Here is a 15,373-nt window from a genome sequence, read left to right on the forward strand (position 1 = left end):
AGGCCCTGTGTTTATTCCCCAAACTGTCGCGGTAGTTGTTCAACAATTTCAAAATGCAGAAATAAAAGGGGAAAAGCAATGTTAATTACCTTATATATTTAGTCTCTTCCTATATTTTATAAACTTATAGCTAATAAGCTATATGTTCACAGAAAGGTAGAAAGCCTAACGACCACAGAAATCTCCAAATGCCTTTTCTTTATAATTGCTGCTTTGTACAATTTTAGTCATCCTACTGTATCACTGAATTTTACTTCCTTTGTGTCATAGCTGGGATTCACAATCTGATTCTAGAAGGGTATCTTTTTTTTTATACATGTGCTTCTCACATTCTTATGAGGACAAAAAATGGTTGGGAACATGTTCTAGGTTTTTTTTTTTTCCTGTTGTAGTCTGTAGTGAAAGGATGCTAACATAATTCTAACATAAGATTTTTTTTAAATTAAGTCCTCCATTGGACCAAACATCTTTTGTTTTGATAAACAGACTTATTTTCCAAAGGACTTTGGCTGGTTTTATATAAAAATTACTGGAAATCAGTCATTTATACAAAAACAATAAAAGATTATTTTTTAAAAAATGTGTTCATGGTGATTTTTTTTTACTTTTCACCAGAAAAGTTTCTTGTTAAACAAACTGGCTGAAAACTAGCATGCCAAATAATTTAGCAAAGTGAAGTACTTCTGGTTTTGTATACAAATAAACCAAAGCCAAACAAGCTCCTCCCCACGATCAAGCAAACAAAAAACTAGACAAACCAAATCCAAAACCCCATCAGAAGGGACAGCACACAACCCCTCTGCCATACTCTCCAGGCCTCACCGTTCATTCAGGACTGCATCGGAGCAGCACTCACCTGCCAGTTTCCCAGGCCTCAGGACTGACCAAGTAGCTTCCCAAGGATACTTTACTATTGAACCAAATATCTTATTTTTACTAAGAATATATCAAAATCATGTAATATATAATAAATTCTAATAGTCACTAGCAGCTTCACAGGAAAAGTCATCGAACAAGAATTATCTGTTAGCCAATAACACTTTTTCTCCTCCCACTCGGTCTACTGTTTTTAACCTTTAGCTTAAATGTATCTTTAAAAGAAGGACTAAAAATAGTTTACCTAGCCCTTCTAGTGATAGCAGTAACCAGATAACCTGCAGTAGTATTAAGGAATACTTAGGCTTAAGGTTCCAAGTCAGGATTTTATTACAGTACAACACAGGTTAATATTCACTCATTCATACTACTTTGAAATACGTGGGTCTAAAGACAAATGCACACTTTTAACTGAAATAAAAGTGCTGAAGATCAAACTTTTGTATTAACAGTGTTCAGGGTATTGTCAAAATGTTTTGAGATTTAAATTACTAAAGATAGCTTGTTGTCAGTAAAAAGACCAAGATTTCTGGAACATAAGTATAAGAAGTTCTTTGTGCTTTCTTCCTATTTCAGGCAAAAAGACTACTTTTGACCCTTGAATATTTGGGGATTTCTAGACGCTGTCACCCTTGTTTGAAATTATTATTAAATGAAATAAAATATGCACTTGGTAGTATCACTATAAAAATAGGCTTTTCACGATTTTCTTTAGGGTAACACGATCACCCAGGATGAAAGCAAGGCAGGAAGTTGCCATCAAGATATTCTCTCCTTACCCATGGTTTCATTTAATGCAAAACAAATTCTATTAATAGTCTTTATTCCATATGGAAAAGTACAGTAGTTGTGCAGAAACAAAACTACATAACGAAAGGGTAAGACTTTCAAAAATATTAACCAATAAATAAGCCATAGTAGTTATAGCAGAACTCAGGAAAAGCCTATTAAAAAATGGCAAAGCTGTACAAAATACAATGGGAACAAATGTTAAAGAATGACACCGGAAGATTCTTATTCGTACAAAACCATAAGGATGCTCACAGGAACTTCATTACAACTACTCATTTTTAAACATTCTGTAAATATAGAACTTCCTTCTCCCCAATTCTAGAAAATAAATTTCACATCCCAACATATAAAACAAATACACTCCCACTGCTCTCAAAACTAGCATTTTAACATCCTTCAATAGCACGCCATTTTCATATAAAAATACCTTTAAACCAAGGTTCATTCCTGTACCTTATCTTTACAAATTAATAATACATCAGTTTGGACTTAATTAGCACCTCAAAGGTGTTCATATAAAATGAGATAAAGTGCCGTTACTGGTACACTGTTAACATGCCGTAACGACATATTGTTCAGTGCAATAACCAGCATGGATGAAGCTTACAAAGAACATGCAAATATGACTTTTTTTTTTAAACTAGTTGAAATAGTTATATTTACAAGTCTGAATACAACTTGGCTATTTAATATGTACAACATGTGACTATAAAGTAATGATTGTATAACAAAAGCAACCAACCAACCAGACCTTAAGTATCCAAATTAAATACTGTCCTTAAAGGACCTTGGAAGGCTTGTTCCAGGAGTGCTATCATTGTTAAAAGCAGCTGAGAGCTAATTTACACGTCAGCAAGAATGCTATATTCTTAGTATTTAACCCAAACCCAACGTGACCACCAATCATGATTCCGAATGGCTTACACTGTTTCCAAATATTAAAACACCTTTGAGTGGGAATATAGTTCCAAAAAGTTGCTATAAAATTGTGTTTAATGCGAACCATAACATGGAAATAAGCGCCTAATCGTCTTCAGGGAGCTACTATAAAGGGAATAATATTTGGATGTTCTCATATTTTGCTTTAAAAAAAAATCAGCCATATACTATTTATAGTCACACATTTGGCTAGAAATCACTTGGATCTTAATTTTGTGTGTGTGTGTATATATATGTATAAATTGGGATCCGACTCAACAGAACTATAACTTGAAAATCCCATCTTTTCCAGAATATATCATCTGGATATTATATCATGAATTAAACCTATCACTAGACATTCTCTATGAAATATGATTTTACCACACAGCAAAAGCTCGAAGAAAAGTGATAAAACCCAAACCATTTCATAAGAGAAAAGTATGAGTTAATGTCATCTTGGCTATCTTAAATTTTTAACTTACTAGGCATAACTAATTGTAGTTTTCGATTCTGGTTAGCATTTTTATTTATAGTGACTTCTGGCTATTATCAAAGAAAGTTTATCCCACATTTTAAATAAATCAGTGGTATCTGATCCACTCCTAAGGAAAAAGGAAAAAAAATGTGGCTAAAAAGTAATTTTTTCTCATTAAAAAAAAAACATTAAATTACCACCAGGAGCCAATGCAGTTTTCCAAACTCTACAAATGGGTCTCTTTTAAGGCTCACACATTTGACTCTATGAATGATCGCTTTGGTTTTGCCGAAGGAAGGTGACTCCTGTGGGCTTCATTACTGATATGAGGCTGCTGTTTAGAGATGCTTTCCTGGTACAGATGAGAAACAGTCTTAGTTATCCTGTTATCTTGACAGTGGGCTGGAATTTGGCACTTCCTATCTTCTACCTCCTTCACCTGTGCCCCATTGTGGACACTTCCACCCAGGGTAGAAACGGAACAGGTTTTGGCTTGGCTATTATATCCTGCCGCTTGTTTCAGAGAGGGCTTCTCAGAGTTCGAGGGCTGCAGGCCAGCTGCAGAAGATGTGTTTGTCAGTAGCCCCTCTGGCACCTGACAGTGCCAGGTGCGGTTTGGAGGATTGCTCTGCTGTTGGAACCTTGCAGTCTTATCCATGATACCCATGAATGGGGTATTGCGTGGTCTGTGCTCAGCTGTACCGCTCTGAACCTGGTTAACAGCCTTCTCTTTGATGCGAGCATCTGGTCCTTGGCTCTTGAAGCCATCCGAGAAACTGCTGCTTGAAGTCAAACTACTGGTTGAACTTGACATCTTTACGCTGCTAGATGGAGAACCAGAAGAGCTTGAGCTGGTGAGGGAAGCTGGGTGCCGCGTATCGCTGTAGCTCACCGGCCCACCCTGACAGAGAGGAGCTACATCCACGGCCACAGAAGCGTGAGACAGAAGCCTCTCTGCGGTTTTTATCTTGCTTGGTAAAGGATACGCAGCACCGCTCTCAGCCTGCTGCAGCTGGACACCGTGGCTGGGGCCCAGGCGCTCTCCAAAACGGCCAGAACCCGCCCCCACAGTGAAAGTGCCTATTCCCTCTGAATGCTGGTTTCTGCTGCCAGAAGTTGCAGAGATTCTACCTGGCATGGGACTTGGGGGAGGGTTCACAGAAGAGACCTGAAGTTTTGTGCTACCATCTCTCACGCTGGCCTGTCCGGAACCTAGATGTTGGCTGGTTTTCACTATCTGTGCCTGCCTGGTGGGCTGCACCACCAACCCTGGCTGTGCTACAGGCTCCCGCAGGGGCTTGGTGACTCCCGGCCTGTTCTGCGGGGAGGCTGGCCTCATTTTGGACTGTAACCCTTCTTGAAGGTTTCGGATGTACGGGGAGGGCATGGATGAGGATGGCTGGGCCCTGGGAGTCGGGGAAATGGATTCTTCCTGTGGAGAGGTTTCCTCTTCTTCGGCCTCCTCAAGATGAAAGTGGTCGTTTAGTCCAGGGGCTGGGGCGTCCTCTTCGTTATCTGAGTCATTGGGAGGAGCTGGGGGTGGGCACTGCTGTTTTTGCTGTTGGTTCCTCTGGAGTTGCTTGCATTCCTCTTCCACGCGGGCCAAGAGCCTCTTGATTTCCTGATTGGTGGGACAGAGTTTCACAGCTTCCCGCAAGTCAGCCAGAGCTGCCACAAACTGCCTTTAGAGTAAAAGAGAAGATATAGTTAGAAGCCATGTAAGCATGTGCTCTGAATGGAACTATTCATAAAATAGCTCTTCTAAAAGGGAAGAGAAGGTAGCTGAGCGGATTTTGAACACTTACTCAGGAAGACAACGGGACCTATTTAACTAGCTTAGAGTTACTCAGCTAAGGAATGCTGAATTCTAACCCAATCTGTGTGACTCCAGGGCCCTGCTGTCTCTGTAAAGACCACCAGGCTGGGAGTGAGAACAGGCATCCATCAGTGGGTGTCAGAATCCTCATAAAGTTACCTCCACCCTCCCCTCTCACCATACCCACCTCTAATTCAGAAGTCTTACGTGACTCCTCCCTTCTTCCCCACCATCTCCTCTTAACGTCTATAGTTGGCGCTTTCATTGATAATATGGACTAATCTAGGAACTTTAGGTTGCAATAAGTGTCAATTGGGGTGGAGGGGAAGAATAGTTATTGAGATGTCAGGAGAAAATAAATGTTTAGCCATTGCTAATAATATCTACTGTTGTGCCTCTTGGAAGCTACCAATTTAGTATTAAAAGGGACGAGAGGCATCTAAGTACTGCTTATGAATCAGAAGCCCCAAAGTCAACCAGAAGCTTTAATACCACAGAAGCACAGGAAGGCTTCTCTAGCCACGTCTCTAAGCCCAGACAGTACCTGCTATTTCTCTTCGCTCTTGCCCTGGCATAAAAGGCTTCATAGGACTTTGGTTTCAGCTCAAGAGCCTTGGAAGCAAATTCTTCTGCCATGCCAAAGTCCTGGTGTCAATATTTAAATACATGAGTCAAAAGCAGCACTGAAACATGATTACAGGCAACTTTTTAATAGGAATTTTGCTCTAAAGGTTAGCCGAGAAATGGGACGTAACTGGAGAGAGATGAAGGGTAAGGAAAGTTTGTTTGTTTATTTTTATTTTAAAGCTAGGATATAGTTAAAGCTTATTAAGATTTTTAAGAGAAGAATCCAGTAGAGAAGCAAGAATTGACGATTCGAGAGAGAGGGGAACAGTGGTAGAAGCAGTACGCCAGAAGGCTGGAGCAGACAGAACCCAGCACACCGGTGGAGAGTCAGCCTCAGAGAAGGGCACAGTCGCTTCACCCTCTGTGACAGGAGGGAGGGCAGAATATGTGGGCAGAGAGGCAGGCAGGTCAATAGATGAAGATAGGTGAGAGGATGAAGTTAAAAAAAAATTAGAAGTACTGGAACAAATCTACTAGTTACAAATTAACTATGAGTTAGCTACTATTTATCACAAATTAAACAGTTCCTGGCATACCCTCTAAGCAAACATAATAAGCACTAGGCAGATTATAACACATTTGAGTTGAACTTTACCATGCCTTTTCCTTTTGATTCTGGGGATGGGCCACTCGTGACAATGTTGGCCATACACAGCTGGGGAGGGGAGGGGGGGGAGGAGGAGCAGTTTGCATTTGCTTGTCATCACTGAAGCAAAGGAAACTATACCCAAGTGCATTCCTCTCAACATCTTGAGAGGCAGGTAGTGACAGTGATCAAATGACGGTCATCAGAGAGAAGCAGTTTCCCGTAAGCCAAGTTCATAGAAACATATATACAAATCAGATAGGAGGCCCCATGATCTGGTCTATGGAAGGGCTGGCCTTCACCACTGTGAAAACATTCTATTGCTGATGGAACAGAATAAGGGACACAGCTTACATTCGTTTTTCTTCGGCAGCGAGACAAATTGAGATAGAGAGAAACTCTCAGTTCATTGAACGGTCTTATGTCCTCTCCGAATCCTTCTCGGGGAAACTTCCTTAAGGCATACTGGTACCTCTGGGCTGCTTCTTTCATCTTCCCTTTCTAGGATTGAAAAATCATATTTATCCTTTACCAGAAGCTCCAAGATGAATAACCCCCCACACCCTGAAGATCCTGGAAAGGTTATTCTCCCTCCGCCGCCAAAACCATGACAGCACGTTGAAAGGACCCTGATGAGGAAGCGCGTGGCCAGAACTAGAACACTAATCAGCGTGAACACACGGCCTGGCCATTCACACAGCCTTCCGCGGTGTGTGCTTCACGCAGAAAGAAGCCAGTTTTACTGGAAGGCGTCTGTAAATCACCAAACTGATAATTATTGATCTTAACACATCGGATTGTTTTCTGTTATACATTTCCGAAAACCTTTTCATGAATGATCTCTCATCTAGAGATATTTAAATGCTAAGTGTAATAGAAATCAGATAAAAGATGATGCAGTTCCTAAGGCAAGTAGAGTCTTGTGGATAAACCTAGAGCTTGCTATAGAATGATAATTTTTCTTTTAAGAGGAACTAAAGCATGGGCTTTAAAAATCAGTACAGCACCGCAAGTCATTTTCAAGGCTAAAGAAATCTATTTGCTCAGTCAGTTCCGTCGCACAGCAGGTATGAAGTCTGTTGAAATGGCTTAGTATTTCTAACATAATTGCCTACCAAAGTTCACATTAAAACCACTTCAAAGCCAAAACAATACACACTCTAAACTCAATTTCAAACTGATTCCAAGCCAGGAACCCTGCTGGGTCATGCTATATGCCTATTTATTTGTTGTTATTAAAAAAAGAAAAGGGAAAAACTAAAACATAACGACTGCAGCAGCCTCGTGGTAAAAAGGATTAAAATGGTCATAATCTAGGTTTCTGTTTCCATAATCTTTTAATTCTGTCTTGTCATAGATCACATTTACATAGTGATCTACATAAATGGCCTACACATCTATCTAAACTAGGCAAACTATAGCTTCCGGGCCAAATCTGGCCTACTGCCTGTTTTTATAAATATAGTTTGATTGAGACACAGCAATGCTCATTCGTTTATATATTATCTGTATCTGCCTTTGTGTCACAGCGCCAAAGCTGGGTAGCTGTGATGGAGACCACATAGTAAAGCCTAAAATATTTACTATCTGGCCCTTTCCAGTAAAAGTTTGCTTTTGATCTAAACTTATAGCTTATTCATAAAACAATTTATTAATCTGTAAACCATATTTCCATTTCTAAGGGCAAATGGAAAAAAATCCAGTCTCCTGAGTAACTATTACATATAACTTGACTATTTTAAGTAAAAATATCTCTAGAAACAGTTTTAAATTCCAGAAGCTCATAGATATTAAGATTATCAAGCCTTAGGAGGCTTAATGATTCTTTTCTCCTGAAAATGTCTCCTGAGTGTCCCCTCCCCGCGTGTCTCATGACTCCGTGCGCTAAGGAATCTGCTTGTATGATGTATTAGTTAAATTAGAAACAGCTCTGCCTTCACACCAAGGCTTCGGGCCATAAGTCAAAGTTATAGCCACAAGGATTCATTCAGAAATAATGGTTCTCAAACACAACGAGCAGGGCTTTTTACCTTGAAGATTCTGCTGTTAAGAGAGTAAGGCCTGGGCATGAGGCCAGGTTAGCATCTCTTGAAACTTCTATTAAAGCTACGCTACATGGATTCTGTGCAGTAGCACTGCTACGCCCATTATACAACAAACTAAGAGGTTGCTTGTAGGCCATTACAGCATCATAGAAAAAGGCGAACCACTTACTTTGTACATCATGTTTCCTTCCTCCATCAATTTCTGCAAAAGTATAATCAAAATATCAGGTTTGGAAGTAGCCATCGCCCAAGCAGCATTTCCTGCAAAATAAACATGCATTCAGAGGCATTTCAGTGGCCTTGGAGGAAAGAAGTTCAGTAGTTCTGTGGTCCCAGCACAGCTAAGATCATAAACAGCAGAGACCCAGCTTCAGAGAACCACTGCTTTTGTGTCCTGCGGGCCTCCAGACGACCACGCAATGAAGGAAAGAGAGGGCACCAGTGAGCAGGTTTCTCCTCTAATCTGCCGTACACTGAAGTAAGCGCCTAGGAGGGGAAATGTACCCGGCACAAATTATGGATATTCTGATGCAAAAGTACTGGAAAACCAATGCGATAGAGTAGCCATGCCCCGTCCCTCCCTTCCAATGGAGGTCTAGGGTAAAATCAATTAAACAAGGCTTCAGAATAATCTCCTCAGTTTCCTGCAGTGCCTGTGATGGCTGGCAATGTGTGTTTTTAGCATCCTCTTGCATCCACTGCACTGTCTACCATTTAATCTACTCTGAGATGTCTCAGCTTTGGCCCTTCTGTCCTCTTCCCACCACTCATGCTCTCGACCCTCCCTGCTCACATCTATGTCCAACTTCTCTCAGCCTACAGCAAGGCCACAACCTTCTTCCTAACCCTCTTCTAAACACGTGCAGTGAGTGGTACTCAAGAGCAGACTCAGATATAGGACTGCTCAGGTTGAGACCATGACTCTGCCCTTGACCTTAAGGAAGCTATTTGCCTCTCTGTGACTTGGTTTTCTCCTCTGTAACGTGATGATATTGTCACTACCTACTTATAGTTAAATATAGTAAAACATGAAACTGCTTAGAAAAGTTCCCTCTACTTTTCTAATTCAACTGCTTAACAATATTAGCCAATATCATCATCTTCGTTACATTCCCCTCCTCGGCACTGCTATTGGCCCAAGTTCTGCCATAGCAAATCCAAACAGAGCTGTTCTGGTTGCTGTTTCCCCACGCATACTGAATGTTGTGTTATGTTCCAACCAGCCACACAGAAGGGGCTCTCAGACCTCTTTGTTTCCCCAACACTATCCTCATGTAACCCCCCCATTTTGTCTCCAGTACATTACATGAACTCTCTCTCATGAAAACCACTGCCATTTCCCCATCCAGCTGACTATGCTTAACCTAGAACGGAAGTTCTTAAACTCGGCCACTCATTAGAACCGCCTGTGAGCTTTCCTACTCAGCACCCCGACCCAGAGTCGAAAGGAACTGTTTCCTGATGTAGCTCCCAGACATCCCTGACACCCCACAATTCTAGACTGTCCTTCAGCATTGGCCTCTGCTTCCTACCTACAGAGGCAATAATACTATGAGCTAAACATTTTAGAAGACTGTGATTAAATGAGCTTTAGGAAGAAAAAAAAATTCTCCAAACACCTGACATCTTAACCTGGGGGCAGGTAAGTCTTTACGGTCCCTCATGTCCTCTAAAATCTGAAGCTAACCTCCTTCTCACTGCTGAAATGTTTACTGACCTAATTTGGCTCCTTTTCGCAGTAGCGTAACCACTACAGATGTGTTTCGACAACCAATGGCTCTGTCCAAAGGACGCATACCGCTGTGGTCCACATGCTCGATCACAGCTCCCTTCTCAACCAGGTACAGCACCTGCAGGGGAGAGCAGAGGCCCTGAGGAGCGGCTTGTGGTAGGAGCACTGCCACATGCCCACCCCTACATTCTGGTGTAGGAGCTGGCAGTCTTAGCTTTATTTGATCTTCCATGTCTCTGGCCATTATGAATTCTAGAATAGAAATGAAGATGAAAGAAAACAGAAGAAAAGCTGCAATCCATACCTAAAACCCACTCTGTTAAAGTGTTCATATCAGCAATGAGGGAGGCAGATGAACACTCCCAGGGAGGGACATGTTGTGTACATGAACTCATATAGCACAGATGTCATCATCTGTCTCGTCTCACACCTCACCCCCAGCCCACGGAGATGAGACACGGTCACCTTTTCATTTCCAATCACTAAGGAGGCACAACGTGCAATAGTTCCAGTGTGCTGGCAGGCTATGTCAATGGGTACTTCAGACGCACGCAGATCCACATAGCCTGGGTACAGCAAGCTGGACAGATCAGTATCTTGGGATCAGTTCGACTCACATTAAGGCTTAGGATTGAGATCTGAATATAAAGAGACCTAGGACTGTAAAGATGTTAAGTTTGAGACCCTATTATGATGAATCTGATGTGACAAAATAGTTGTCACTTGGACTAAATAGAGAACAACACTGGCCACTCAAATTGCTATATTTACTGGAAAAGAGGCCTGTAGCCCATTTAGATTTTCATGTGGATCTGATAGATTCTATCACTCTGCCTAATGTTCAAAATGACACTAGAGGGATTAATATGCAGAATATATAAAGAACTCCTATAATTCAATGAAATTCCAAATAATTCAATATAAAAATGGTCAAAGGGTCTGAACAGATATTTCTACAAAGATGATATACAAATGGCCAATAAGCCAATAAAAAGATGCTCGACATCATTTGTCTTTAGAAAAATGCAAATCAAAATCACAATGCGGTGCTGCCTCACACTGTTAGCATGACTACTTATCAAAAAAAAAAAAAGCGAAAACAAACAAACAAACAAAAACAGAAAATAAATGTTGGTGAAGATGTGAGAAATGGAACCCTGTGCTCTGTTGGTGGGAATGGAAAATGGTGCAGCCACTGTGGACACAGTATGGAGGTTCTTTAAAAAATTAAAAATAGAATTACCATATGATCCAGCAATCTCACTCCTGGGTCTACATCCAAAAGAATATGGCTCCATCTCAAAGAACTTGCAGGATCTCAACGAGTTATTTGCATACCCATGTTCATAACAGCACTATTCACAATAGCCAAGGGGTGGGGGAAACCCAAGTGTCCATAGATGGATGAACAGATAAAGAAAATGTGGTGTACACATACAATGGAGTATTGTTCAACCTTAAAAAGGAAATTGTCACGTGCTGCAACATGGATAAACCTTGAAGACATGATGGTATGTGAAATAAGCCAGATACAAAAGGACAAATACTGGGTGACTCCATTTATATGAGGTACCTAGAGCAGTCAAATTCAGAGAGACAGAAAGTAGAATGGTAGTTGCCAAGGGCCAGGAGAGGGAAGGGAGGAGGGGGAATTGTTCAGCAGGTAAAGAGTTCTAGTTTACTAGATGAGAAAGTCCAGACACTGGCTGCACAACAGTGATAGTATACTTAATGCTACTGAATTCTTCACTTAGGAATGGTTAAGATGGTACATTTTATGTTGTGCAATCGATCACTTTTTTTAAAAAAAAAAAAGTACTAGAATGGTAAACTCCTTTACTTTTTCCTAATGTTGATAAGCTACAAGATTTGGTAAGGTAGTATAAGCTAAAAAATAAAAGTGTGGATATGCGAGGTTTAACAGCTATTTTTAAAAATCAATATTAAGCACAGTTTACAATATCCAGGAAATTGAGACTACCTCTAACATCACTGCCTTTTAAAAGCATCAAGACACAGATGTGCAGGGTGAAGGTGGCTTTTGCTCCAAGGTCCATAGCTTTAGCAACACATGTCTCTCTAGCTAATCCTAGCAGTAGACATATTTAAATATTCAAAAGTGATAACTCTCAAGGGGCTGAATATTCTTCTAGGACCAGGTGAGCACTAGAGATGTGGGTCCTGACAAGGACCTTGTTTCTACCCCCGAAAGACATTTTGCAGCTCTTAGTTTACTAAGGTTTTTATCCCCTCATACCTCAACTAGGTGTAGGCATGGGTCAGAGAGAAAGACGGCGCCCAAAGCATTTTATATGATGTTTAGACAATGCCATCGAGCTATAAAAACACACCAGATAATTATTTGATTAACAATTTCTCATATGTGTAGAAGTGACTTTTAAATGATCTCTACAGAAATTCTATTTATAGGGATTACTATAAGAAAATTAAACTACACATGCCTGTGTGTACACACATTTATCTATGTGTCTGGTGTATATAGTTTGTTTTCAATGATTTTTAAGCTTTATGAATCTATTAAAATGTTCACTACAGTTCTGACAGATTGTACGTCACAGAATTAAAGGGAGATGAAAGATACCCCAGAACACACACGAACACACTGACCACACTCAGGCACAGCCCCTCACACTCTCTGGAAATATTCTGGGTCCAGAGTTTCTCTGTGGTGCTGGTCCAGCACACAGGGCGGGTGGAGCAGCGTGACCACCTGCGGTACCTACGGTCTCTGCGTCGCCGTAGAAGGCAGCCAAGTCCAGAGGCGTGCGGCCATTCTTGTCCATCTGGTCTATCTCGGCTCCTTCCTCGACCAGAAACTGGACCACTGCCCTGTGACCCTTCAGACAAGCCCAGCTTAGTGCTGACAGACCCTCTTTGTCCAGAGAAGAAAGAGCAGCACCTGAAAGAAAAGCCCAAATCATAGAACATGAACTTCACAAGACCAAGCCCAGAAGCAAAGCATCTCACACCTGCAAACACCTGGCCTGACCATGTGGCAAGCAGGTGCTGTGAAATCTGAAGCTGACTTGGGAACGGGACCGTCATGGCTGGAGCTGATATGGGTGTGTGGGCTTCATTACCTACTCTCTGTGCTTGTAAGTTAGAAAATTTCCACAACAGAAAGACTTAAAATTTGAATCAGAAAGCACTGAACGAGTCTGCCAAAGCTCTTTTTCTTTGTCCCTGCAAAGAAATCTCTGCAGAGGCAGACAGTGCTGCTACCTTTTGAAAGGAGAAATTCCACAGTGCTCAAGTGCCCTTCGCAAGCAGCCACCATGAGGGGCGTCCGGCCCTGCTTGTCACTTAGGTTCACGTCGCAGCCGCGTTCCAGCAGCAGTCTCACAATCTGAAACAAACACTCAGAATTACAATCTTCCTGCTATGAGTTTATAACATGTTCTCTATACCCAGGCGGGGTTTTCCACTTTAAAAAGTAATAAAAGGACTCTCTTATTTTAAAAACCCCTCTTAGTTGTGAAATCTGCGTGGACTGTTAAATGTTTCTATTATATTCCTTTGAAAAAAATCTTCTTCCAAATGTATATATATATTTTTTAACATGACTAAACCGGGCAGAGACAGGAATTTGGAGTAGGGGTGCCAATCACAATCGAGTAATGAACAGACAGCCACAGCGAGACATATGGGATAACGGAGCAGAAGTATAAAGGGGGAGTGAGTAATGGTCATGGGTCCCCACACTGGCGCTGAAGCGACATTCCTGTGTGAAGGGCACAGGGCAGGGGAAGTGGGGCGCAGGAAAGAATTTACCCACCCCACTCCCAAGCAATCTGCTTTTCTAAGACTTGGGGCTTGGTGGATGGCTTGACCGTCACAGCGGGCAATTTTTAGCAAAGGTTCCAGGAGGGGATTCTCAGCTCAGGACCGTGCCTTTAAACAGTACATGTGATGAGGCTGGGGAGCAAAACAAGAAACCAGAGAGGCCTCTCATACAACTGCTAGCCCAGCGGGAACGGCTTCATCTAGGAGATAGTATGGTCTCTCTCTGGCATGATATTCGTCATATCGCCACAACAGGAAGGGCACGTTCTCATTGCTTTCTCGTTCTTGATATCCAAAGTTCCCCATGACTTAGAAAGAGACCAGGAGAGAGGATTAGCCAGGGCACCATGGAGAAGCTGTGAGGGTAACAGGGAATGACTGGAACAAACCAAGGAGAAAAGTCAAAATGTTGGTGGGAAGAACTCGTAGCTCCTACCCATGGAGCTAGCAGGAATAAGGAGAGAAGCAACACCATGATATAAACTTAGGTCTAGAAAATTCTTCCTGTAACGAACATGGTAAGATCTGTTTGTTTGACTGTTGCTTTTGCTTATGTGTAACCTGGTACCAGGCACGGGGTCGGTACATGGCTATCATTTAAAAAATGAAGAAATAAGTCACTGAACTGCTGCTGTCAAGAATCCCCCGCTCCCTTGAATTAAAGGCAGCAACACGTCATTCGGAGTGAAAGAAGTCAGCCTGAATCACGGTGCTGGACCAGACGGAAAGTGTGTCCTTGCCCAAAGAACACAACGGAACCACTCTTCTTCCAACTATGTTAAACAACTGGTCACACAATGACACCAACAACAGATATGTCACAGCAAGTCTGTTATCATGACAGAAGGGGGCCACTCTCTCCATTTTCCCTCCCAGGCTAACAGGAAGCAGTTGTGGGGCTCTGACCTGGTTACCAGCCTAAGAGGCTGACTGTGCTAGCGCCTCGAATGTTTGCCTTTATCAAGTAGAACCGACGGCACAAGCAGAAGCCAAAAACATCAAAAAGACAAGGCCCAGGGGAGATGGGCAACAGTGAACTTGTCACCACTCATTGTCTCTGACGCATTCAGGGGCCCTCTGGGTACCTGCCAATGCCCCTGGCGTGCCGCACAAAACAAAGGTGGGACTCCTCTCCTGTTAGTCCGAGACACGGCAGCTCCACGCTCCAGCAGCAGCTCGCAGACCTCCAGCTTCCCTCGTCCTGCAGCTGCGGTCAAGGCTAAAAGAAAGTCACAGGAGAGGACTCTGTTAGGATGTGGTGGCTAAAGGGGCCACAGATTCTCTGACACTCCTGTCACTGAGAGGAAGAGGTCTACATATCCTCCTCCCAGCACCACCACCACCAGAATCTGGGTGGGCCCCATGACAGCTCTGACCAACAGAACACAGCAGAAATGACACTGAGCCAGCGTCTGGGCCCAGGTCCTAAAAGAAGGGCAACCTCTGCTCCCCTGGAACACTCGTGGTTGGAACCCGGATGCCATGCTGTGAGGAAGCCCAAATAGCTCTGCGGTGAGACCCACAGGGAGAACTGAGGCTTGTGTGTGATTGACAGTCCCAGAGGTGCTCTCAGCAGAGAGCCAGCAATAAATTGTCAACCGTGTATGTACCATCCTGTAAATGAACTCCCAGAATGAGTCTAGCTATACCAGCTAAAGCAGTGTGAGCAGAGGTGAGCCACCACCCCTTCTGAGCCCAG

At 42.4% G+C, this 15,373-nt stretch overlaps 1 protein-coding gene across 4 annotated transcripts in view; it reads right to left on the bottom strand.

The window, feature by feature from the left end:
- Positions 1 to 1,682: 1,682 nt before the first annotated feature.
- The window catches only part of TANC1 (tetratricopeptide repeat, ankyrin repeat and coiled-coil containing 1), a 244,115-nt gene continuing 230,424 nt past the window's right edge, over positions 1,683 to 15,373 (bottom strand). For all 4 annotated transcript variants that reach the window (XM_023530007.1, XM_023530003.1, XM_011358985.2 and 1 more), the window contains 7 exons: positions 13,114 to 13,237; positions 12,615 to 12,790; positions 9,856 to 9,988; positions 8,308 to 8,399; positions 6,448 to 6,594; positions 5,425 to 5,525; positions 1,683 to 4,746 (listed from right to left, as the gene is read on the bottom strand). In XM_023530007.1, the coding sequence (XP_023385775.1) occupies positions 3,315 to 4,746; positions 5,425 to 5,525; positions 6,448 to 6,594; positions 8,308 to 8,399; positions 9,856 to 9,988; positions 12,615 to 12,790; positions 13,114 to 13,237 (2,205 nt within the window). In that variant the 3' untranslated portion in view covers positions 1,683 to 3,314. The remainder of the gene's footprint in view (positions 4,747 to 5,424; positions 5,526 to 6,447; positions 6,595 to 8,307; positions 8,400 to 9,855; positions 9,989 to 12,614; positions 12,791 to 13,113; positions 13,238 to 15,373) is intronic.

Source organism: Pteropus vampyrus, unplaced genomic scaffold (genome assembly GCF_000151845.1).
Source record: "Pteropus vampyrus isolate Shadow unplaced genomic scaffold, Pvam_2.0 Scaffold2, whole genome shotgun sequence".
Lineage (NCBI taxonomy): Eukaryota > Metazoa > Chordata > Mammalia > Chiroptera > Pteropodidae > Pteropus > Pteropus vampyrus.